This window comes from Artibeus jamaicensis, unplaced genomic scaffold (genome assembly GCF_021234435.1).
Source record: "Artibeus jamaicensis isolate MK-2021 breed Jamaican fruit bat unplaced genomic scaffold, CSHL_Jam_final contig_240, whole genome shotgun sequence".
Taxonomy (NCBI): Eukaryota; Metazoa; Chordata; class Mammalia; order Chiroptera; family Phyllostomidae; genus Artibeus; species Artibeus jamaicensis.
This window is the reverse complement of record NW_026521506.1, coordinates 19877986-19904505: the sequence shown is the minus strand read 5'-3', so window position 1 is coordinate 19904505 and position 26520 is coordinate 19877986. Positions and strand designations below refer to the sequence as shown.

At 37.0% G+C, this 26520-nt stretch overlaps 1 protein-coding gene and 1 pseudogene across 1 annotated transcript in view; both read left to right on the top strand.

Annotated features, from left to right (window-relative positions):
- Nucleotides 1–1982: 1982 nt before the first annotated feature.
- Nucleotides 1983–26520, top strand: part of MCF2 (MCF.2 cell line derived transforming sequence) — an 84474-nt gene continuing 59936 nt past the window's right edge. Inside the window, exons 1-4 of the mRNA XM_053662370.1 lie at nucleotides 1983–2007; nucleotides 8589–8703; nucleotides 10547–10637; nucleotides 26201–26320. Of these exons, the coding sequence (XP_053518345.1) occupies nucleotides 1983–2007; nucleotides 8589–8703; nucleotides 10547–10637; nucleotides 26201–26320 (351 nt within the window). The remainder of the gene's footprint in view (nucleotides 2008–8588; nucleotides 8704–10546; nucleotides 10638–26200; nucleotides 26321–26520) is intronic.
- On the top strand, nucleotides 9242–9839 carry LOC119045256 (60S ribosomal protein L12-like; annotated as a pseudogene).

Here is a 26520-nt window from a genome sequence, read left to right as displayed (position 1 = left end):
CCAACTCTGCCCCTCTTACTGGTCTGGATGAATGGTTCATTGTTGTTGGACTTTGGTAGAGTTCAATTTTTCTGTCTGTTTTGGTTGTGTTTTTGTGTCTAAATCTTTGTTGTCTTTAAATTTGGTTGTGTGAGGAGGTACAGTGTTTCCACCTATGCCTCCATCTTGGCCGGAAGTCCTACTAATTGTTAATTAATTTCTTTATGTTTCAGATGGGGGAGCATGAGGGATAGTTCATTTTGTAACAGATACCCTATTCCAGTGTCTATTGTGAACCCCTCAAAAACTTGTTTTTGTCATCCCCTTGAGCATGGTTGACCCTGATAAACCACCTCCATATGGTGTTGGGTTGGCCAAAAAGTTCATTTATTTTTTTCCATATGATGGCTCTGGTAGTACTTAATTGTCTTTAACTTCATTTGAAACAATTCTGTTAGATTGTACTGTGACAGCTGTCATATCAGTGTGCACTTAAAAAAACCTACCAAAATTGGTGAATTTTTGCGTGGCCATTTTAATATTGAAGATGGAAAAAGGTATGCAACACTTTGGGTATATTATGCTTTATTCTATCAAGAAAGGTAAAAACAAAACTGAAACACACAAAGAAGATTTGTGCAATATATGGAGAAGGTGTTGTGACTGAGCGAATGTGTCAAAAGTGATTTGTGAATTTTCTTGATACTGTGGACATTTTGGCCAAATAATTCTTTGCTGTGGGGTTGTCTTATGCATTGGAAGGTGTTTAGCAACCCCCCTGGCCTCCACCCACTAGAAGCCAATCGCAGGAAATAGCCGACATACTCAAAATATCCAAATCAATAAAGTTATTGGTAAAAACGAAAAAGTGTGTCTTCTATTTTATGGGAAAAATTAAACAGACCTTTTGGCCAACCCAGTGTAATTTGAGGAGCACTAAGAAGGGTACTATGTCATCAGTCAGACACTACCAGAAACGATGTCTTTGAAGGCCTTTTGTATCAGACAGCAAGTGGAAATATGACTTCTATAAGAGATTTGGAACTACAGGCATTAAAACCAACAATCCAAAATAGCCTTGTTTGATGACCTCTTTCTTTTAAAGAGTTGTCCTTGCTCATGGACCAGAGAGAGGTAGTGGACTTTGATTTTTGGCTCCTGTAGAGTTCACTAGAATTCAACATCAGAAATCAGCACTTAAGATCAGGGACAACTAAAACATACTGAACAATGAATGCATGGATGCTGTTCCACCTGTAATGATCAAAGGTGAGTTAATATGCTACTGTTCATAAAACACTCACTATTATGCCAGGTGTTTTGTATTTAGTTGGCACAGCACCCTGTGAGGTAGATGTTATTATGCCCAGTTTACAAGTCAGAGAAGCTAAGAAACTTGTAATTCTGTAGAGCCAGTAAATATAGGAAACAGATTTGAATTCAAGTGTGTCTGACTCAAAAGCTACATGGTTAACTACTATATTGGGCTTACTCTCCAACTCTTTTCATGACTCATAAGATGGAATAACAATATCTTCCATGGGGTTATTTGAAGGATTCAATAAGATAAGAGATCAGAGAAGTGCCTGTAATCTCTAGTAAATCTTTGCAGAATGAAAGGCATTATCATTATCAGAAGTATAAGACAATCTGCTGGGGGCTGTACAAGACTATCTACCTGGAATTTGGACCTTTGCCCCTGGCTTTCTGGTGATTGAGAGTAGTTTATGTCCTGGGGGCAAGGATTCTGAGAAGTAGGGCACTAGTCATACTTACTCAGTGATGTTTTCAACAGTGAAATTTCCTTGCCAAATAGCTGAGAAAAAGAGAAGATCAGCAGTGTGTCTGTGCGGACAGATCTGTGGAACCCCTGGAGTTCTTTTTAGCACAATGTGCAATTGCATGGTTCTAGCAGTACTTCGACATGTACATCATTTCTCTCTTTCTCATTTCTCTTAGACTCTGGGCTGGATCTCCGGGTAAAGGACATCAGTCATTTCTTAATGCAAGACATCGCCTTTTTGTCTGGTAAGCAGACTTTTACATATATTTAGACCAGGTAAATCTATGAATCAATTAGCAAAGTTAGTTTGGTCCTTATTAGTATATGTGTATATATTTTGAGAAATTCTGTTTTAATAAACATTTATACATTTTGCACATAGTTGCTAAAAAATGGACATTTACAGAATAATTGGAGACTTTTCAATATGTTTAGATATGTGATTAAAACCAAACTTACCATGCTTACATATTTGACTTTCAGACAAGTGTTTAGAAATCCATGAGAGGTGAAAGTAGAATACATCTCCTGGGTGGGTGCTGACTGAGTAAGAGTTTGGTGACTCAGATGGCTTCTTTCAGGTTTTCTCCTCCACCATACTTTGATTACTTAAATGTTTGTTGCAAATTCTGTGAAGTCATTCACCTAACCAAGCAGCTGTACTAAGTTATTTTTCTTTAGGATTTTATTTATGCATTATAAAAGAAGTTTACTTTTCTGAAAAATATATCTGTGTTTGTTTGGGTATATACATTTGTATACTTTTTATTGTTTATTCTATTACAGTTGTCCCAACTTTTCCCTTTTGCCCTCGTCTGCCAAGCCCACCCCTGTCTCCCATAGTCAGTGCCCTCCTTGTTGTCCATGTTCATGAGAAAGTCATACATGTTCTTTGAATAGTCCCTTTCCCTTCCTTCTTTCATTCCCCCCTTCCACCTCCCCCTTACAGCTATCAGTCTGTTCCATGTTTCCATGTCTCTGTTCTATTTTTCTCATTAGTTTATTTTTTGTTCATTAGTTTCCAGTTATAAGTGAGGTCATATGGTATTTGTCTTTTGTCAACTGGCTTATTTAACTCAGCATAACAGTCTCCATTTCCATCCATGGTGCTGCAAAAGGTAGGAGTTTTTCTTTCTTTCTGCTGCATAGTATTCCATTGTGTAAAAGTACCAGTTTTTTAATCCACTTATCTACCGATGGGCACTTGGGCTATTTCCAGCACTTGGCTACTATAAATAGCGGGGCTATATAATTTTTTTTAATTGTGATAAAATGGACTTCTGGTCAAAATGGAGGTGTAGGTAAACATGCCTCAAAGGAATATGGCCCAAGTGAAAAAATAGAACAAAAGGAACTAAATGAAATAGAGATAAGTAACCTATATGCACAGTTCAAAACATTGGCTATTAGGATGCTCCAAGAACTGATTGGGTACTTCAACACTATAAAAAAGACCTAGGCAGAAATGCAGGTTACATTAAGTAAAATAAAGAAAATGTATAGGGAACCAACACTGGAAGAGATGAAGTTGTGAATCAAATCAACGATTTGGAACACAAGGAAGAAGAAAGCATTCCATCAGAATACCAAAAAGAAAAAAGAATTTTTAAAAATGGGGATAGGCTTAGGGACCCCTGGGACATTTTAAATGCATGAACATTCAAATCATTGGGGTGCCAGGAGAAGAAGACAAAGTGAAAGAAATTGAAAACTTATTTGAAAAAATAATAAAAGGAAACTTTCCTAATTTGGTGAAGGAAATGGGACATACAAGTCCAGGAAGCACAGACTCCCAAACAAGATGGATGCAGACAGTCTCACACTAAGACATATAGTTAATGCTAAATGTTAAAGATAAGGAGAGAATCTTAAAAGCAGCAAGAGAAAAGCAGACAGTTATCTACAAAGGCATTCCCACAAGGCTGTCAGCTGATTTCTCAAAAGAAACTTTGCAGGCAAGAAGGGGCTGGAAAGAAGTATTTGAAGTCATGAAATCCAAAGACTTACATCCAAGATTACTCTATCCAGCAAAGCTATCATTTAGAATGAAAGGGCAGATAAAGTGCTCTATAGACAAGGTAAAGCTAAAGGAATTCGTTATCACCAAGCTATTATTATATGAAATGCTAAAGAGAATCATATATGAAGAAGACCAAAAACAATGAATATTTTAAAGGACAATAAAATCACAACTATCAATAATTGAATCCAAATAACAAACTAAGCAAACAAGCAGAACAGGAACAGAGTCATAGATATGGAGATGATTTGGAGAGTTATCAGCTGGGAGGAGGAAGGGGGAGAATGGGAGGAAAAGGTACAGGGAATAAGAAGTGTAAATGGTAGGTACAAAATAGACAGGTTAAGAGCAGTATGGGACATTGAGAAGCCAAAGAACTTATATGCATGACCCATGGACATGAAGTGAGGGGGAGATTGCTGGAAGGAATGGGGTACTGAGTGAATGGGAACAAAGGGGAAAATATTGGGACAACTGTAATAGTATAATCAATAAAATATATATTTTTAAAATTGTGGTGAAATACACGACATAGAATTTATCTTCTCTATCAGTTTTTATTGTTGACACTAGTACAGATTTCCCCCATTTCTCCTTCTTTGCTTCCCTCCATCAAGCCCCCTGACCATCCTCCCCCAAATCTGGCTTTCACAACGTTGTTGTCCATGTCCACGGTCTGTGCATATATGTGGCCTGTCTGGAAAAAGTCCACCATTGCTCGTATAATGAGAACAGTTTGTGTGACGTTGATGTAACCTGGCAGCCAAGGAGAGTGGACTGGAATGCACATGGGTGAATAATGACAACTTCACTGTACTAGTAGTCATTGGGGGTGTAGATGCTAGGGAGTGAGCATGTATTTGTATACTGTGTGACTGTCACATTCAAAATGACTAAATGAGTAGAGCAGTGAATCTGCATCAAATTTTGCATGAAACTTGAACAGTCTTTATGGAAACTATTGGATGATTCAGAAGGCCACAGCTACGGGCAACTGGTGATTGACAGCTTTATCACAACAACACACCCGATCATGCATCATGTCTTGTGCCCCTGTTCAGCCCAGATTTGGTGCCCTGTGACTTCTGGCTTTTCCCAAAACAAAAATCACCTTTGAAAGGGAAGAGATTTCAGACCATCAATAAGATTCAGGAAAATATGATGGGGCAGCGGATGGTGATTGGGAGAACTGTGTGAGGTCCCGAAGTGCCTACTTTGATGGGGACTGAGGTGTCATTGTCCTACATACAATATTTCTTGTATCTTCTTTAATAAATGTCTGTTTTTTGTGTTATCTGGCCAGATACTTTCTGGACAGACCTCCTATGCATATATGTTATTTGGCTAATCTCTTAGAGTCCCTTTTCCCCCTCCCTCATTTGAAGTGTATATTTCAGTGGCATTAATTATATTCTCATTGTTGTGCAACTATCCTCAGCATCAATCTCCAGAACTCTTCATCTTGCAAATTGAAACTGTATTCATTAAAGAATCACTTCCCATTCCCTCCTGTCCCAGCCCCTGGCAACTTTCATTCTACTCTACTGTCTCTGTGAATTTGGCTATGCTAGGTACCTTATATCAGTGGAATCCTACAGTATTTCTCTTTCTGTGACTGGCTTATTTGACTTAGAGATAATATCCTCCAGTCCATCCATGTTGTAGCATGTGTCAGGACTTTCTTCCTTTTTAGGGCTGAATACTATTCCATATTGTGTGTGTGTGTGTGTGTGTGTGTGTGTGTGTGTGTGTGTGTGTGTGTATAATATATATACTACATTTCGTTTGTCCATTCTTCTGTTGATGGATAGATACTTGGGTTACTTCTACCTTTTGGCTACTGTGAATACTACTACTCAACAGCGATACATATTTTTAGAGATAAACCTATGGTAAACCATGCATTTCATTTTTACTTGGTCAGATATCTGGGGAAATTTTGCTTAAAGACAGGCTAATTGCTTTCAGGTATAAGAGTAATTTGAACTACACTATTAAACATTATATATTATATTAAACAGATAAAACTTTAAAGTACATGCATTGTTTGCATGGAAATGAATGCTTCTTTAGGTCTTCAGTAGTTTAATTATTTTTTCTAAAATGACACCTACATGCTCAGCTTACTAAACAAGCATTTACTTTATGGGTGATCTTAATTGGGCACTTTAATCTAGCTTCTGCTTTAATGATTATAATTAGTGGTAATTGTGAATTAGTGGTTACTTAATGTGGTTTTATGTTTTATTTTATAAGTGGTATAAATGTGTGACATACTGTCACGGTTGAGTTTGGGGTATTTTACTGAAGCTCATCAGTGTTTTTCAAACTGTGTTCCAAATATAATAATTACTCTCAGGGCTTATTTTCCCACCAGACCCCCCTCCACAATTCCTTCCTTATCTGCTTTTTGTAGTTTTCAAAATGTTTCTGCATATGTTTTCTTTTAAAGAAATGGTTAGCAATGGGGAAATAATTACAATCTCCAATTTAGTATTTAAATATCTCCTTTGTTCTTACAAATTCACTACCTAGTACAGCACTTGTAGGTGTACAGTTTATAGATTAGTCAATGATAACTTACTCTTATAAGAACCTTGCATTCTTTCCTTTGGTAGGTATAGTTTCCTTAAGTGCTAGTTGGTTCTGTCTTTTACTCAAGTGCTTACCAGCTTACTTGGCAGGTCTGTTATTTCGTATGTAAGATATATATTACATTATAATTATATATTATTTATATTACTAGTTCTACAATGTATCTTATAGAGACTCTTTGTTTAATGATGCACTAAATCTCTTGGTTCAGAGTTGTACAGTTTCTCCTTTGAGTTTCTTTAAGACTCTTGTTTGGATGCCATAATTCTCTGATTGTATCTTCTTTAAAGATCCTTCTCTTTAAGTCAGTTATATAGTAAAGATTTATCATTATTTGGTTGAATACTTTGTACTAATTTGATTCAAAAGATAATTTGGGAATGGGGACACTCGCTTGAGTTTGCCTTGGTTAGATGAATTTGATATTTTTTCAAGTGCACTGGAGAAGACTGTATTTTGCTTTTTGTTGGGTGGATTGTTCTGTAAATGTCAGGTCATGTTGGTTGAGATTGTCATTCAAGTGCACTGGGTCCTTGTAAATTTCCTGTCGTATCAATTATTAAGAGAGGAGGGTAAAATTTCTAACAAAAATTGTAGTTTTGTCAATTTCTCCTTGGAGCTCTATTAGTTTTTGTTTCATGTATTTTGAGGTTCTGTAATCAGGTATGTAAGCATTCGAGATTATGTCCTCTTGATGTATTTATTGCTGCTTGATTATCAAGTGATCTTCTTAACACCTACTAATAGTCTCGACTCTGAAATCTACTTTGTTGAAAATTAGCTTCCTCTGAGTAATTTTAGCATGGCATATCTTTTTCTATCCACTTGATTTTAATGTATTTGTGCCTTTATATTTAAAGTGTATTTCTTGTAGGCAGTACTGCCTATAGTTGTGTCTTAATTTTTTATCCAATTTGATAATCACTCACTTTTTATTGGGTTGTCCAGATCATGTACATTTAATGTGAATATTCATATGGCTGGGCTTAAATCTATTATTTGTACTACTATCTTACTATTTGTCCCATTAATTTGGGGGGGTTCCCCCCATTTCTGCTTTCTTTTGGATTGAGTATTTGTCATTCTACTCTATCTCCTTTGCCACTGTCATATTTTTATTGTAGATTGAATTTTATTTTTTTAAGAATTACTTTTTAAAAAGATTTTATTTATTTTAGAGAGATGGGGAAGGGAAGAAGAAAGAGAGGGAACGAAACTCAATGTGTGGTTGCCTCTAGCACAACCCGTACTGGGGATATGGCCTGCAACACAGGCATGTGCCCTGACTGGGAATCAATACATTGAATTTTTTATATCCTTATATTTCTATTCACTTAAATTCAATTAAATAAGAATTACAATTAAACCTCTTTAGAAATTTCTATTTGTGAGCTAAATTCTAAGGCCACCCTACAGTTTTCCTCCTAAAATAATTTTTCAACTTCCATTTAGTGCCAAATATTTATTGAGCAACTATCCTGTGCTCATGCGTTAGGCTAGATGTAGAGTGGAAATTTAAACAAGTGTAAGTAAGGATCATCCCTGCATTTCGGTGGCTTTCATTCTCACTGTGCCTCATGCTCCAGGCTGCAGAGGGGGTTATGGAGTGGGATGCACATTGAATTTTAACCTGCAGAGGATTTATGGTCAGTCTTTCTTTATACTGCGTAGGATTTCTATACCATTGTTGCTATTACTGCTTATGTTGTGTCTTCCACAAATCCATTAGAACATACCTTATTTTGTACAGTTGTGTCCTTTCATGCTCACCATGACTTTGAGTGGTCGGTTATTTCAAAGTTTCCACGTGTGTCAAACCCTCAATTACCTATTTTGAATTTAGGCTCATTGCATTGGTATAGAAACAGTTATCATTTCTGTTGCCCAATTTGAGATATCAACTATATTTTTGACTGCACATTCCATGAAATTGTATTCTAACTATATTCACTCATTTTGTGTTCTCTCTCTCTCTCTCTCTCTCTCTCTCTCTCTCTCTCTCTCTCTCTGTGTGTCTCTTTAGAAACCACTCTGTCACTATTTAAACTTAGGAGCATGGTCTCATGTTGGTTTATGTGGAGGTATCATCCTTATAAAAGTTACAGTGGCCAAAAACTGTCTCCTAACTGCTCCTCTCAAATGTAAAAATTCTCTTTGTTGCATTGTGTCACACAAATTATTAATTTGTTTGCTTTTTAAATACCATTTTAGGTGGTCGGGGAAAGGACGATGCTTGGATTGTTACATTTCCAGAAAATTGTAATTTCAAATGTATATCAGAAGAAGTGATAGAAAAAGTGCTGACTTACTTGACATCTGTTGCAAGGTATCGCATTTTCTAACTTTTTTTTGTTTGTTTTGTATTGGATACCCATATGAATAGAGTAACAGGAAAATGGCTTTTTAGTGTGACTATTATTATTATTGTAAATGATCATAAGACTCACCTCCAGAGTAGATGAGAAATAGAAGGGGAAGCTGTCAGTTACCTAAATTGCTATAAAAATTATACTGAGGATTTATAAATATAAAATTGGGGGTCTAGAAGTATTTATCCCTATAAAGAAAAGAATTTGAAAATGATGATCATACATAAAGCCTTTAATTTGTGTAAAAGGAAGTCTTACTAGCCAAGAGTTAAGGTAGATATTCTTCATTTCTTCCAAGGATAAAATAGAATGTTCTTGATATTGGAGAACACTTGAGACTTAGACACTTTAAGAGGGAATATTTCAAAAGCTTCCTTAAAGATTTTATTTAGGTCAAAGGCAAAGTCTTTAAAAGAGACATTTTCTAGTTACTGATCTTGAAAACTAAGGGGGCACAAATCTAGGCTGATAAAATTGTGAAGGCACCCCTTGAACATGAAAGTGGTCTTTTTAGGGAAAATAGAAGTTCTAGCTTTCAGTAGGTTTGCCTTTCTTCAGTTGTCTTGAATCTGGGTTCATCCAACACCAGCTGCCTCCACTGAAGATTCAACCCCGATTAGATCCAAGTTATATTCCCAAGGTGCACTGGTGGGGAAGTCAGTGCCATGTTTGCCCTCACCTCCAAGATCAGTCCCCTGGGCCTGGCCCCCCAAAAGGTTGGTGACAACATTGCCAAAGCCACCTGTGATTGGGAGGGTCTGAGGATCACAATGAAACTGACCATTCAGAACAGAGAGGCCCAGATGGAGGCTGTGCCTTCTGCCTCTGCCCTGGTCATCAAAGCCCTCAAAGAACTACCATGAGACAGAAAGAAGCAAAAAAAAAAATTAAGCACAGTGGAAATACCACTTTTGATGATATTGTTAACATTGTCTAACATGTGCAGCACTGATCTTTAGCTAGAGAACCCTCTGGAAACATTAAAGAGATCCTGGGGACAGCTCAGTCTGTGGGCTGCAGTGTTGATGGCTGCCGCCCTCATGACATCATAGATGATATCCACAGTGGGGCAGTGGGATGCCTGGCCAGTTAAGAACCACAAAGGAAAATATTGCAATGAAAGATCATTTGACAACCAAAAAAAAAAAGTTCTATTATCCGCTAAATTGCCTTCCCTAAAAGAGTAGACTAGAGATAAAAACATATTTAATAGTATTTTTCCAAATGAATGAATGATCATTGATTTATGATGAATTGCCATAGCAAGTTAAATCTGATGTCATTAAAGACAGCTGTCTATAAGATTTACCTGTAACTAAGTCTGCAGTATTCCAAATCTATTTTAGTGACTTGTCTACATTACACTAATCACTTGCCCCTTTAAAAAATTGACAGTCATGCTGAAAAAAAATTTAAAACTTTTAAAATTGATTTTAGAGTGAGAGAGAAAGAGAGGAAGGGGGACAGATGGGAATTGAATTGTTGCTCCATTTATGTATTCCTTGGTTGACTCTTGTGTGTACCCTGACTGGGGATTGAACCCACAACCTTGGTGTATTGGGTCGATGTTCTAACTAGCTGAGTTACTTGGCCAAGGCTCCTGAAAAAAATTTTAAGTAGTGAGTAGTGGAATATGGAACAAATTTGATTTTCCAAGGTAGCACTTTGTGATAGCTTCCAAATCCAAATCTGTCTTCAATCAAGACATCAGATGTAAACTAAAAAAATCAAAAGTAAGCACATATATAGCAAATTTGGATTACTATTAAGAAATACATATTGTTTTCTCTTATCTCTCAGGCACAATGGATCTGACTCCCGGTTTACCATTATTCTCGATCGACGATTAGATACGTGGTCTTCTGTCAAAATCTCTCTCCAGAAAATCTCAGTAAGTACCAATGCATCTTAAGTAGCTTCTTGCTTTTGTTTTACATTGTACTTTCTGTTTGTGGGTGTATAAATTAATTTGATGGAGATGAAAAATTACTGATGGAGACAATATAATAGATGGGATGATAAGGTGAGAAAATAAGAAGGATTGGTACAGGAGATTGAGCTAAACAACTCCACCCAAAATAAAACCTAATGTGAAAAGATGAGTAGGTAATGGTTCAAGTTATGAGTGAGAAGAGATTCATGGTTCCCTATATTTTTCAGAGCTAGGCAAGTTTTTATGGGAACTTTTAATAAATGCAAAGAGCTGTGTTGTATACTCACTGTAATATGAAAAAGTATAAAGAAGGAAGTTTAAAACAGTAGTCAGTAATCCAACAATCCATAAATAAGCTCTTTTTAACAAGTATATCTTTCCAGACTCCTTAGCTCCCACCTGGGATAGGAATAAGGAAGTGAGTCACCTGCAAAATGACATATCTCCCCAATTGGAATCCAGTCCCCAGCTTCTCAAGACCCAGGTAGAGAAAACAGGTTAGCAGTTTTTCTAAAGAAAATGTTATGACAGATGCAGTCCTGTCCACAGGGAAGATGACCTCTTGCATTATTAGGCTCACCTGGATATAGTGGCATTGTCTGATACTTCTCTTTCATGGGAGAGGAGGGAGATGAGGAACTCATAGATTCCTTTTGAGCTGGCAAGAGTGGAGCTGTTTGTGGAAGCACCATGTTGTCAACCTCGGATCAGAGTGGTTGGGAATCAATATACATTTTTCTTTGAGAGTCCAACATCATTAACAATCTGAAATTTTTACTTTGTCTCCTGACACAGGAGGCCACACCCAACAGAGAAAGTTGATTTATATGTGACAGCAAGATAAAAATCTAGGCTGTTGGACTTCTGAGCCTGAGTTCTTTCCACTATACTAAGTTGCTAACAAGTGTGAAAAATACAGTTGACACTTGAACAACATAGGTTTACACTATGTGGGTCCAATTATACATAGATTTTTTCTTTTCCTTTTTAAAGATTTTTATTTATTTATTTTTCAGAGAGGGGAAGGGAAGGAGAAAGAGAAGGAGAGAAACATCAGTGTGTGGTTACTTCTCACATGCCCTGCACTGGGGACCTGTGCCACAATCCAGGCATATGCTCTGACTGGGAATCGAACTGGAGATCCTTTGGTTTGCAGTCTTGTGCTCAATCCACTGAGCCACACCAGTCAGTCCCAGATTTTTTTCCAATACCTACTGTAAATGTATTTTCTCTTCCTTGTGTTTTTCTTAACATTTTATTCTCTGTAGCTTATTCTATTGTAAGACTATAGTATATGATACATATAATATGCAAGACGTGTTAATTTACTGTTTATATCATCAATAAGACTTCTGGTCAACATTATGCTATTAGTAAAGTTTTGGGGAGTCAAGAGAGATATGCAGATTTTTGACTATATAGGTGGTTGGGACCCTAATCCTGCATTGTTTAAGGGTCAACTGTGTACTGGAAATCACATGGTAAAATGAATAAGATCATTATTCTTTTCATACCCAGTATGAATAGAGTCATCTTAGGCAAGTCAGCAAATTGTTTTTGCTTCGTTTGTTTGTTTCATTAGCAGAGGTGCTTAATTAAGCAATGGAGAGAAGAGTTAACACCAGATTGACAAAAGTTACTAAAATAAAATAACAAAGACTTGAATTTGTATAATATCTTTTTGCCATTATAGAAGCAGTTGCATTTATTAAGTAATATTGATTCTCTTTATTTCCTGATTAAGTATTCCAGCAGAAGTCATTATTATTGGCTTCTGGATGGGAGCATTACATTGACACACACACTTCAGAAAGGTTATGTGAGATCAAATAGCTAATAAAAAGAGCCAGAGCAGGAATTGAATTTTCGTGGATTTCAGTTGGTGCTCTTTTCACCTGCTGCTTTCTATCATTTTCCAAATTAATTGTGCATAGACTAATAAACTCAGTGCTCTTTAGAAAAAAAGTGAAATTCCTTTGGAGAGAGTAAATCCAACCTTCATATAGTGTTGGGCCTTATCAGTGGTACAAAGTGAAGTAACAGCTATTTACCTTCCACTGGTTTATCAGGATTGGTCCTTAAGCCTGTTGAGCAGACTTCAGTTTGTGACAGTGATCAATTATTTTATACCAAATATAACACTTGTTACAATGAAACATCTAAATTACTGAGCCTGACTTTTTTCTTTTGGCCATAACTACCTGTTTGATTAAATTAATTTTTATTTAGTGAGCTTTTGACACATGGCATCAGTTTTTTGGTCAAATTTTAGTGTTTTTAAATTTTGGGTTTTTTTTAAAAAAAATTTTATTTATTTTTAGAGAGAGGGGAAGGGAGGGAGAAAGAGAAGAAGAGAAACATCAATGTGTGGTTGCCTCCCTTGTGCCCTCTACTGGGGACCTGGCCTGCAACCCAAGTGTTTGCCTGACTGGGAATAGAACCAGCGACCCTGTGGTCCATAGGCCAACACTCAGTCCACTGAACCGCACCAGCCAGGGCTCAAGTTTTATTTTTATTTTTACTAATCAAATAGATTGCTTGGAATAGAGGTCTTTTTTTTTCCTAAAACAGAAATATAAGATTCCTTAATGATCCAATTGATTTTGGGTCAACAGAGGAATACTGATTTGATTTTTGGGAGGTAATTCTTCCCTTTCTATTTTCCTAGGAATGCTTTGTTACTGAGGAAGAAATGAACCATGGTTCAGCAAAGAGATGGGCACTCAGGGTCCCTTTATTCTCGTAACTGTCAAATTGATGGCACTGGGAAGGAGTGGGGGTAAAGGTGATGGCAACATGTAACTGGTTATAGATTAAGTGTTTCTTTTTTTGAGTATATTTAATTGATTATGCTATTACAGTTGTCACATTTTTTCTCCTCTTTAACCTCTGTTGCCCTGCACCCTCCACTCTCCTGCATTACCCCACCTTAGTTCATGTCCATGGGTTGTACATGTAAGTTCTTTGGCTTCTCCATTTCCCAGACCGTTCTTAACTTCCCCCTGCCTATTTTGTACCTACCACTTATGCTTCTTAATCCCTGTACCTTTTCCCCCATGCTCCCCATTTCCCTCCCCACTGATAACTCTCCATGTGATCTCCATTTCTGTGATTCTGTTCCTGTTCTAGTTGCTTAGTTTTAGTTTTAATTTTTTAGGCTCAGTTGTTGATAGGTATGAGTCTGTTGTCATTTTACTGTTCATAGTTTTGATTTTCTTTTTCTTAGATAATTTCCTGTGACATTTTATATAATAAGGTTTGGTGATGGCAAACTCCTTTACCTTGACCTTATTTGGGACGCACTTTACCTGCCCTTCCATTCTGAATGATATAGCTTTGCTGGATAAGTGTTTCTTTTTAACATTTTAAATGTTTATGCTTGTGGTAGTTTGTATACCTAAACTCAAGAGCACATTAATTGTATTTCAACCATTCGGCACTGTTTCCAATAAAGGTAAATACTGAATACAAGCTGACTTCAAGAGCAACAGAGAATTGTCATTGCATAGATAGGTGTAACTGTCTTTGGTATATTATTTTAAATAAGTATCAGTGAAATAATTTTATAGTTCAATTTGAAGACCTTAATTTTTAGGTTCCAAGATAAACTATGCAGTTAGGTTATACTTCATAATTCATGATAGGACACGTGATTATTTTAGTTATAAATTTTGGGAAAATATTAATTTGGGAGAGAACCCTATCCATCTTAGATAATTTGCATGTTTTATTCTTTCTAGATTATCATCAGGAAAAATATTCACAGACTGTCAACTTTCATAAGACTTAAATACAGAATAGAATTTAATTAAAAAATAGAATTGAATTTTAAGTTATAGACCAGGGTAGAACAAGGATGAAGGTATCAGTTAATACTACCTTCACAAAGATTCTTACCATTCCACCTTAAAAATCAAACTGCACAGAGGAGAAAGCCAGTCCCATCAAGCCCCTAGGAGAGTCGTCTTTTTTTTTTTCCCCTTTCTTCACTCTTAGGACATGCCTGATCTTCTTGAGCAGTCCAGCACAAGCTAATCCATGAGGTTCAATCAGGCTAAGTAATTGGGGAATGTGTCAACTCTGAATTACAATGAGCAGCAGGGAAGGATTTGTCAGCTGACTAATCAGGGATAGTGGTTTTCTTACAGTGCTGCCACAGTGGTAATGGAAGCTGCTACAGCTACAGTAGCTTTGTTTGGTAGAGATTTTTGGCTGCCGCTTTTCAATACTACCTCAGAAGCAGCTCATATTTCATCAATGTTACATTGATAATTGGAAAAGAAGAGTGTTACTGTGTATAAGCGAGATGGCAGAAGCAACTCCCCCGAGAGGCAAGATGAGGTTCAGAAGGAATGCGGTAAGGGCTCTGCCTGCAGTCCTGGAAAGCCTCTTCCCAAGTTCAAGTGCAGGGATGCTGCAGCATGGTGCTATAGCACAAACTGCTGAATGGGGCTTTTAAGGACAGATGGAAAAAATGGAGACTTGTATTTGCATGGATTGCATTGATGTGATTACTGTGGTGATGCCATAGGGAAACAGAATGTAATTTCAAAATTTAAATGTAATCAAGTTTTTATGAGGAAGTGCCGTTAGTCACTTAAGACTATATGGACAATTTTGAATCACTTGGCAGAGTAGCTTTAAATGATGGGTTAAAATAACATCTAATAGGGGGATTCATTCTTTCTTTCACTGTGGTCAAGTACAGTATGATATCAAGATAAGGCCCGGAGACAACTTCATCAGTATTTAAAAAGGAAGCCCTCCCTGGGCGTTACTGTACTAGTGACAATATTTTAAAGTCTAATGAATTGGAGTGTTTCTGATTTTAATTCTTCTCCAAATTAAAACTTTAAAGATACAGAACTCTAGCCTATTGACAACTTTTTTTAAAGGAAAAAAGAGTGACTCACTTTTTACTATAGGCTAGAATTTAGAAATCTTTCCTTGAAAATATGTTTCCAACATTTTTCTACCTAAAATTTTCCCTGCATTAGCTTAGTTGTGTACTAAATTCCCAGTAAATCTTTAAAGTGATATATATATTTTTGGGGGGTGGTGGGGGTGGTAAATATGAGATAATAGTAGGTAATTGAGCAACTAACTAGTTATCAGCAGGAATTTAACTGCCACTTTTTCTTTCAAAACTTAAGATAATATGTTATGATTTAAAATATAATACTTGCTCATTAAAATATTGATACAACACAAAAAATAAGGATTAGACATACAAAATAACATTTGGAATCAAAAGTAAGATAAAGGAGATAAATGAGTAAGAATTTTATTGTGGCTGAAAGACAGTGACCATCACTGAGTGAGTAAATGAGTTATGTTCTAGAAAACCTCTTAGCACAGAACGCTATTTTAAAATTACAGTTTAGGTTATGAATCTTTTTATTTTGACAAAATTGTATCTTCAGATGTACAAATGATTTTGTATAATGGGAATAATAGCTTCAGACTTTTACTAGACAATTTTTGGTACACCAAAAATGCCTGTGTAGGTGCTTTGCAGTATTGGGTACAACTGACATTAGTACTTTTGTTATCAAAAGTAATTGACTTAGGCTTTCAGAAAGTTCGTAATTCCTTTATATATAGATGCTTTTTCAGTGGCAAACTTAGTTTCATGTATATACACATATGTTAATATACACACAAATAAATACAGCACATAAGTACTCATTGAAGAGAGACATCTAGTACTGTGCTACACACAATATAAATTGCCAAGATAAATATGGGATGGCCATTGAGCTGAAAGAGTTTTCAATCGAGTAGAGAAGGTAGGACATGTTCATAAATAACTAAAATGCATGAACTACCTGGTGGGGAAGTCCTCATAAAGGAGACGACATTTGTTTAGATCTTATGCAAAAGCATATGTCTTCTTACCTTTCTTTGATTCTTTCCTCCATTATTCTCTTAAATGAATTACTTTAAGAGGCCCCTAGGAACAGATATCTTGATGTTGATTAGAGTAAGTCTTAAAACACAGAACTATAGTAGAAGACAAATTTGTTCTGCTTACATGGATAGGGCTTGACCAGAGTGAAAACTCTGAAACTCAGCTGATGACACAATGGTTTAACTTTGGAGATTCTCTGGAGTTAGCCTGATTCTGGAGATTGTGATAGGTAGTGCCTGACAGGATGGTGCAGTGGATTTAAAGTTCAAAGAGAGGCTTAAATTGGTTACTTAGTGGAAGTTGCAGTGACTGTGGTCAAATGAGAGGGAAGAGATGAAAACAGATACGTGACAAAAAGGGCAACAACCCACAAGGAAAGGAGTATTTCTCGGAACTGTGCTGCCCCTGAGGTCAGTTGGCAAGTTATTCGGTAATCTGTAGAGTAACTCATACTTTCTGTACTCTTTAAGGATGGGAGTAGGGTATGGAAGAGTGCAGAAGTCAGTCAATCATGGTCTTGGAAATGCTGCTCTGTAGCTTGAGGTTATGAGATTTTCCCCAGCCTCTTCTAAACAGATAGTTTGGACCTTATCAAGGCCAATCACATTCCAACAACTCAACAGTATATTCTATTATAATATTAGATGATAATAGTTTCTGTTCACTGGGCTCCATGATGTCAAATTGTTTCTAGTAATGTGTTTGACTGTTAATGTTTGTTCCGTTTTGTAGATGTTAATGTCAACTCATTCCTAAATGCTAGGCATCGAGTCTGAGTGTGCATTCAGTCCATGCATTGTTAAGTACCTGTCCTGAAAATTATTATGTGCTGTGGAAAAAGCTCACCCTTTGGATTCAGGTAGGCCTGGGTGCCACTGTTCCCTGTCTATAACCTTGGGCAAGTTATTTCACCACTCTGCTTCAGTTTGCTCATCTGTAAAAGACCATCATACCTACATCACTGCAATGTTGCAAAGAGTAAATAGGGTAATATATATAACAAGCCTGGCATATATGTAATAGGTTTTCAGTCAAGGGTTCCCTCTGTTACTGCATTTCTTTATTGTAAATATTAAAAAAAATAAAAGCAATAAAAAAGAAATATATTTTTTAAATATTTTATTCATTTTCAGAGAGTGGGGAAGGGAGGGAGACAGAGAGGGAGAGAAACATCAGTGAGTGGTTGCCTCTCACACATCCCCTACTGGGGACCTGGCCCACAACCCAGGCCTGTGCCCTGACTGGGAATCGAACTGGTGACCCTTTGGTTTGCAGGCTGGTACTTCATCCACTGAGCCACAGCAGCCAGGGCTGTAAATGATTTTTATACTAAAGCAACCACACTCTTTATTAGATAAGCCATTTTAGGCAATTTTAAAGAAATAAGTAGAATGAATGAAAAGTGTGCATAAAGTATATAAATTGCTTCTGTTAGGTATTGCACAAAAGAAATGAAATAAGGTGAATTTATAGACTTTGATAGTGAAATGGTGTATCAAGTTTATGCCTTTTGGTGGTGGCATTGCTGTCCTTACTGTTATATGTCCACATAACTGGGTGACCTGAGGGAACATGTGAGGAGAAAGGGAGTAAATCTTTTCTCTAGGAGTAAAAGGTGAGAGAAAGCTAATTTTGTGCCCATGAACCTGAAGAACCAGTAAGAACTGCTGCAGAGGGCTGGGGTGGGGCCACACACAGTGATTGGAGAAATGACTCTGAGCCCTATAAAGATGAGCAATGTATTTGGCTTTTACTCGAGTACCTTTAAGCAGTCACATGTTGGAACTCCAAAAAAACAATGCCTGCAGTAAGCTAAAAGCAACACTGTTTTCTCTCTCATGTTACCTGTGTTTTTAAGGGGGAAAAATGACAAAATAAAGCAAGTGTGACCCCTGCCCACATCTCTTTGCTCTTTTCAATAAGTTCCTACAAATGCTTTATGGTTTTAAATTCTAGGGTTTGATTTCATAGAAAATAGAAACTGTGCCTTTTCATGTTTATATAACTATACAGATTACAGAGCCTTAAAACAGCATACCCAAGAATTTATGAATGTAGTTTCTCCAAACCAAAATGGAAAAAAGCTCAATGGTCTTGCAATATATTTGCTGTGAGATACGTGCAGGCAGCTATACTATTTGTAATAAGTGAAATGCTATTTGATTGCTCGTTTGAATACTAGCTTTAAAATGGGTTAACTTGAATGTTTAGTTATGTAAATATCTATATGGAGGAAAAGCACTATCTCTATATACCTATCTACAAACACGTCTTAAATCTAAATGGCCTTGCAAGTTAAAATTTCTTAAGAGCTCTCTGTCTTCTCTAGATTCTTATTGCCAGCAATCACAGACAGAAAAGTGTACATATTATTGCCATGGGCCCATGTTCATATATGTGAAGCTTTAATTCAGAGTTTGCAAACTAGTAGTCCATAGATGTGTTTTGTTTAGACTGTACATTATTTGGTGTTTGTTAAAGTCTTTTACCAAACTTTTAATTTGTTTCCCATTTTTAAAGATCTTGAAGTTTTGCCCTGGCAGGAGCGGCTCAGTGGACTGAGTGCCAGCCTGCAAACCAGAGGGTTGCTGGTTTGATTCCCAGTCAGGGCACATGCCTGGATTGCAGGCCGGGTCCCCAGTGTGGGGGTTGCACAAGAGGCTACTACACGTTGATGTTTCTTTCCCCCTCTTTCTCTCTCCTTTCCCCTCTCTCTAAAAATAAATGAAATCTTTAAAAAAATCCTGAAGTTTCACAGAAAATGTGGATTTCTGGCTTCTTCTGAGGAATCAAAAGACTTGGCAAAGCTGGGCCCACCTTTCCACATGACAGTTAGCTGAAACTGAGTAGTGAGTGCCTCTCCCGCAATGCTTTCCAGCTTGCCGCATTTCCTATTTTTCTCATCATCCAGGAAGAGTGTGAGTTGCTACTTTCCACCTCAGTCAGGCTGTGTTTTGATTAAACCCTGACTACTTTATGCATTTACATTATTCCCCTAACACATGGTAGGCATTCAAGTTTGTTACCTTTGCTTTAGGTTTCATGTTTAGATTCTTGACCTTAAACCTGATCCTTGTATCATCTTTGCTATGTTGCCCCAAATTTCTCTGTTGATTGTTTTACTGTCCACTAGGTGTTTCTCCAGAGGAAGGAAAGCTAAAATGAATATGTGTGCACGCGTGCACACACACAGACACACACACACAAAATATATATATATTCTCCTTTTATTTTTTCAATTAAAGTTTAAGTGTTTGGCTCTGCACTCAGATGAATTTGGTCTTTAATTCTGCCACTTACAAGCAAGCTATAAATTCTTGAAAAATAACCTCACAAAACTTCAGGGTATTAGTTTTCTTTTTTTTAAAGATATTACTTATTTATTTTTAGACAGAGGGGAAGGGAGGGGAAAGAAAGGGAGAGAAACATCAATGTGTGGCTGCCTCTTGTTTGCCCCCTACTGGGGACCTGGCCTGCAACCCAGGCATGTGCCCTGACCGAGAATTGAACCAGTGACCCTTTGTTTCAGAGGCCAGTGCTCAATCCACTGAGCCACACCAGCCAGGGCAGTGTATTAGTTTTCTATTGCTGCTATAACAAATTACCACAAATGGTATGTACTCTATTAATATATTTAAATGTATTCTGTTAATGTTCTGAAAGTGAGAACCAAAATGAGTCTTACCAGGCTAAAACAAAGGTGTCAGAAGGGCTTTGTTCCTTGTGGAGGCTCTAGAGAAGAATCAGTTTCTTTGACTTTTCAGCTTCTAAAGGCACCCACATCCTTTGGCTCATGGTCCCATGTCACTCTGACCTCTGCTTCTGTCATCACATCTCTTCCCTTACTCTGGTCCTCTCTATTTCCTCTTTGTCTAATAAGGATCCTTGTGATTATGTTATTCCTGTCCTGATAACCCACAGGCATCTCCCCACCTCAAGATCCTTAATTTAATCACATGTACAAAGTCTCTTTAGTAATGTTATATATTCACAAGTTATATGGATTAGGATGTGGACCTTTTTTGTGGACCTCTTTGGGAAATTATTATTCTGCCTACTACTTTCAATTTTCTCCAGCTGTGAAATGAGGATAAAATAAGAATCTAATGCATGTAAAGTACTTGGCACAATGTCATAATAATGCTCAGGATTAGCATAATTTTTGCAATAACAATTGAATAAAAAGCAACACTCCCACCCATGGCAATCTAGCCAATCTCTTTTTCATACCTTAAGTCTTTGAGAGGCCCTGAATATATACAAATATATATATATATATATATATATATATATATATATATATATATCTTTTTTTTGCTAGAGAGGGAGAAGCTATATAAAGTAGTCATTCATGTGAGCTTGTGGATTTGCTATAATTAGACAATATAGCAACCACCTGTTTCAGTTTGGGATCAGTGTATGGGCCTGGGAATGAAAAATCAAGTGTATTTGCTACATACATGGGATTTAATGGGCATGAGGGATAGAAACAATATATGTGGTCTGAACAGTTTAATTTAGTTTTGTAAAAAAACAAAAATGACTGACAAATCAAATGAATTGTTTCAGTGGCACCAATTATTTAGTAGTTTTATAGCTATTGCATACAAGTTATTTGTCGAAATGGAAGATTTGCATAGTAGCTGAATAAAGATCTAGAAATTATTTCAGTAGCTGAAATTATTCTACAATAAAAATATTGTAAATGTTATTATACAGGCGGTAAATGAAATTTTCATCCTTGATACTGCATTTTCTTTAAAAATATAACTTTTGTGGTCTTTTGGTGATAACCAAGTCACTAAACATTTTCAAGGAATTAAGGAAGGAGACTAATAAAATAATCAGAAAGTCTTACTTAAAAATGATCTGATTAGAATGTAGAGTTTTCTTCAGAAGCATTCTATACAGCCATCTGTGTTTAGGATAAACTACTTGATTAAAAAGTGACAATAAGTGATTTAACAAACAGCCAGCACTAAACTCCTGCTTGGCTTTGGAGCAGCTGAAGGCTTTCAAAGCCTGCTGAAACTCTTCCTGTGGATTCTGTGGACAGTGATTCTGCTCCTCTCTTTATATTTTGCTCCCTGCTGTGTGATCAGCTGTTCCTAGACCTGGCTGTTGGAACCACTTTGTTCTCCTAGGAATAGCAGGGTGGAGACCTGGGCCTTAGCTCAGGCAAAGAGTTGCCATGTGGCCTTCTCTGTTCCCATTGTATCTTCCACCCTGATTTGGGAGGAGGATGAGTATTCCCGACTTTAAGTTGGTCTTCCCCAGGGTCTTGCATCCAGATATTTCCTACTCCATACCAGAGACTATGACATTAAGGAAAGTCAGAGAGAAAGAGACAATGAGACAACATCAACCTAAAATCAATGAAAGAATAATAGTAATTTTGCTTTAAGTGTTGGCAAAAGTTGGGTGCTTTCAGTTCCTTTGAAAAGTGAAAAAACAAAAGGCTAGATCAAAGCAGGTAGTATAATAATACAGTAATTTACCTATGTGAAGGAGAAGGAATGACTTAACTGCTAAAGTGAATGGGATAGAAATAGAATCAGTGTTTTCAAGGTAAAAATAGGTCCACAGTTCTTACAAAACCTTGTCAGAGTCTCTCCTTAAGCAAGACTGTGTCCATATTCTGGTAGTTTTCTACCTAAACTTTCTTGGCCTTGGGTCTAAGAATCCAAAGTGAATTATGTTATTAATTATTTTAGAGTTTACAAACTACCTTTATATTTACTATTTCTTTTGATTCTTATAATAACCATGGGTGGTATGTACCATGCTTAGCATAAAACACAATATATCATGTACATAATAGAGGAGAGAATGTATATTATCATTGGAACTCTATCTCTGTTTCTCTGGAAAAGTTGAAATAAGCTTTCTCCAGCAGCAGGAGTCATGATTCCCAGTAGCTCTGGAACTGTGCCATCAAAGTTCCCTTTTCTTAGTACCAATTTGTAAAATCTTAGGGCAGAACTTCTGTCCTACTTACATCAAATCTTCATCCTACTAATCATTGTGTGTTGGAAGGGCAAGGTCATGTAGAAAGACAACAGTTTTTATTAGGAACCAATGAAAATTGTAAGAGACTTCTTTTGGTCCATTTGGGGTGCAATGACAGAATACCATGGATTGGGTGGCTCATAAACAGAAATTTATTTCTCATAGTTCTAGAGGCTGGAAGGACAATATCAAGGTCCTGGCAGATTTGATGTCTGGTGAGGGCCCAGTTCCTGGTTCCTAGAAGGTCATCTTTCTCTGTGCCCTCACATGGCAGAAGGGGTGAGGTATCTTTTGGGGGTCCATCTTATAAGATTGCTAACCCCATTCATGGGGGTTGCAACCTCATGCTCTAATCACCTCTAAATGGCCCCACCTCCTAATATCACATTCAGGGTTGTTACAACATATGAATTTGGGGGAGGAATAAACATTCAGTGTAAAGCAGAGGGGAATAAATTTCTCATTAAGGGAGAGGGTAGTACAGACATGGCCACCTGGAGGACTTATAAGTTGGACAGCCATCCCAATTCATATCTATTTATTATCTTTGTTTCATTTAGTGATTTAATTTTGTGCTCTTTTACCTATTGTATGACACTCAGTTCTCTTTCCCTGTAGTTCTCATTGCCACTTAATGGTTTTTTTTTGTTTTATCGGTATTTCCGATTGAATTTTTAAAATTTCCACTTTTACATGTCATTTCCCTAAGAGTTTAGTTCTTACAACTCAGTGAAAATTATTAGACTTTATTTTTTTTTAGAGCAGGTTTGGATTCACAGCAAATTGAGCAGAAAGTACAGAGTTCCCATTACTCTGCCTCACAATATCTTAACAACTTTTGTATTAAAATTTTAATTACTAATATTTCAACATGCTTGAAATATATTTTTAAATATTAATTTTTAAATATTTTATTTTTTAGAGAGATGGAGGGAGAATGAGAGTGAGAGAAACCTTGATTATATGCCACTCACATGCCCCCAACTGGGGACCTGGCCCACAACCCAGGCATTTGCTCTGACCGGGAATCGAACTGGTGACCTTTTGCTTCTCAGGCTGGTGCTCAACCCATTGAGCCACACCAGCCAGGGCTGAAATATTATCGTATTTTAAATATTTCTGGCATATTTTGCTTTATTGTGCTTCAATCTTCTGTTTTGAAGCCAACTCCCAACTCTGCATTCCCAGTCTGGTCTTCTTTCCCTTCTTCCTTGTACATTTGTTTGCTGATGCACATCATCTGGATGTTCCGCTTACTCTTTCAACCTTACAGGTCCAGGAATGGGCATCAGTATCTCGTCCCCCTCATGAAAACCTGCTCCTCTTGTGTTCTCCATGTTAGTGAGGGCTGTACCATTCACCTAGTTACTCAAGCTAGAAATCTGGAGATTGATTTCCTATGTTTTCCTTTTTTAAAAAACAATTTTTATTGTTGTTTAGTTACAGTTGTTCCACCTTTTCCCCCTGTTGCTCTTTCTTGCCCCGTCCCCCCCACTCCCACAGTCAACCCCCTATAGTCCATGCCCATGAGTCCTTTATTCATGTTTTTTTGACTTTACCCTTCCCCTACTTTCCCCTATTATCCCTCTTCCCCCACCCCTTTGGTAACTCTCAGTTTGTTCTTTATTTCCATGTCTCTGGTTCTATTTTGCTCATTTGTTTGTTTTGTTGACTCTGTTTCTCTTATAGGTGAGATCATATGGCACTTGGTCTTTCACCACCTGGCTTATTTCACTTAGCATAATATCTACAGTTCCATCCATACTGTTGTGAAGAGTAGGAATTCATTCTTTCTGCTGTGTAGTTTTCCATTGTGTAAATGTACTACAGTGTTTTGATCCACTCATTTACAGATGGGCAGCTGTTTCCAGGTTTTTCTTTCTTATTAGACACATTCAGATATCATGTCTTGCAGATTCTCTCTGCTGAATTCTATCCTTATCCCTGGTATTGTTGCTCCAGTTTAGGAAATCCTCATCCCTGGGTTGGATTACTGTACTCTAGCCTCCTAGCTCACCTCTTTGCTTCCACTCTCTTCCAAATCCAGTCCTAAAGCCAGCGTGATCCTCCTAAAATGCAAACTGATCATGTTGCTCTGCTGCTTGAAACTTCTTAGAGTCCCCCCTTTTCTCCAGGAGAAAACCCAAGGCCTTTCCTGAACCAGCTCCTGCCCATCTTTGTAGCACTGGTTTCCATTGCTATACCTCCAGCATAATTTTCCTCTAGCCTTTCTGATTGGAACCTCTTGAAGAAATGGGATAATAGAGTGATTAACAGCACAGACTCAGGTGCAAATTAAGGCCTCACCAGCTGGGTCAATTACGCTTAAATATATGAGCCTCACTTTCTTTGTTAAAAGAGAATAGCCTAACTACTTGAACTAATTATTATGAAGAGGAACTATGATAATGTTGGTAAAATACTTGGCACATAGTAAAGCATTTGATATGTGGTAGTTTACTATTAATATGGGCCTATACTAGTCCATCCATTACTAATTTTGCATAGTTCCCTCCTTGTCTTTTGCATTATTTCATTTAGCAATTATTTCTTGGCCACCTATTATGTACCAGTATTCTAGAAGCTGGAGAAGTGTCGGTGTACCAGAATGACATTTTGTTATTCCGATTAACCTCTCCTTATGCTTTGAAACCTTTCTTGACATTCCTAGGCCTAGAATGTGCAGTTCTATCACTTTCTGTTGTGTCTTTTTATAATGCCCTTGTTTCACTTATTAAATTATTGTGCTATAGAGCTAATGGTTATTAATGTCCTCCACTATTTTCAGACTGTCATTTTCTTGCAAGAAGTGTACAGACTATATTTTATTAATTTGGGTGTACTGAATGCTAACAGTGCTTGATAATTATTCATTTAAATACACGAAGTGGACACACAGAAGATATTCAGTGAATGCTGCTTGGATAAAAATAAACATTTGAGTTCATAAAATAGTTTTCTTCTGTTATTTTCTATAAGTATGCAGGATTTGAGTTTCCTTTGACTTTTAGGGATACTCTAGGAACCTGTCTCCTAATTCTTTTTATAGGGAATAAATGCAATTTCAGTACAAATAAATAAATAACTTTAAAATGAAGCTTAAGAGTATAATTCTTTGTAACTTGAGACTTCAGTGTGAGAAAATTCTATGCCATGAGCATTGCAAAGATCTGACCTGATGACCTTGCATTGGTTTTATTTTCATTTTCGTGTTTTTAGATCTTATCACTATCTCTTTTAAAGTTTGTCCTTTTAGTGGCTTTCATGATTTTTTAAGCATTTTTGTGTTTTAGATTTTATTTATTTATTTTTAGAGAAGGGAAGAGAGAAGGAGAAAGAGAGGGAGAGAGACATGAATGTGTGGTTGCCTTTTAAACACCCCCTACTGGGGACCAGGCCCACAACTCAGGCCTGTGCCCTGACTGAGAATTGAACCAGCAACCTTTGGTTCTGGTGCTCAATCCACTGAGCCACACCAGCCAGGGCTGGCTTTTATGATTTTAAAATTTCTTTTCTTTCATTACAGTTTTCTGATAGGTGCTTAGTTGAGTGTATGTTTTGACAATGTTTGCTTTCTTTCCTGTGCTCTTTCTTTTTACAGACTTCCTTCCCAGGGAACATACACTTGGTATTGGTTCTACGTCCAACCAGTTTTCTTCAACGGACTTTCACAGACATTGGATTTCGATTTAGTCAGGAAGATTTCATGCTCAAACTACCGGTAAGAGCATATTTTTAAAAATGTTTTGTTCCTTTTATTCTCATAAAGACTTTGTGCCATGCTGTTCCATGTTACATATGTGCTCATGACAAATTTAAAAGGAAAAAATGGAATTTGTCTTAAAAAATGTAAATTTAAAATGACTGAAAGTCTTCTGCTTCTACTGTTAAAGGAATAGATTAATCAATTTGTAATGAAGC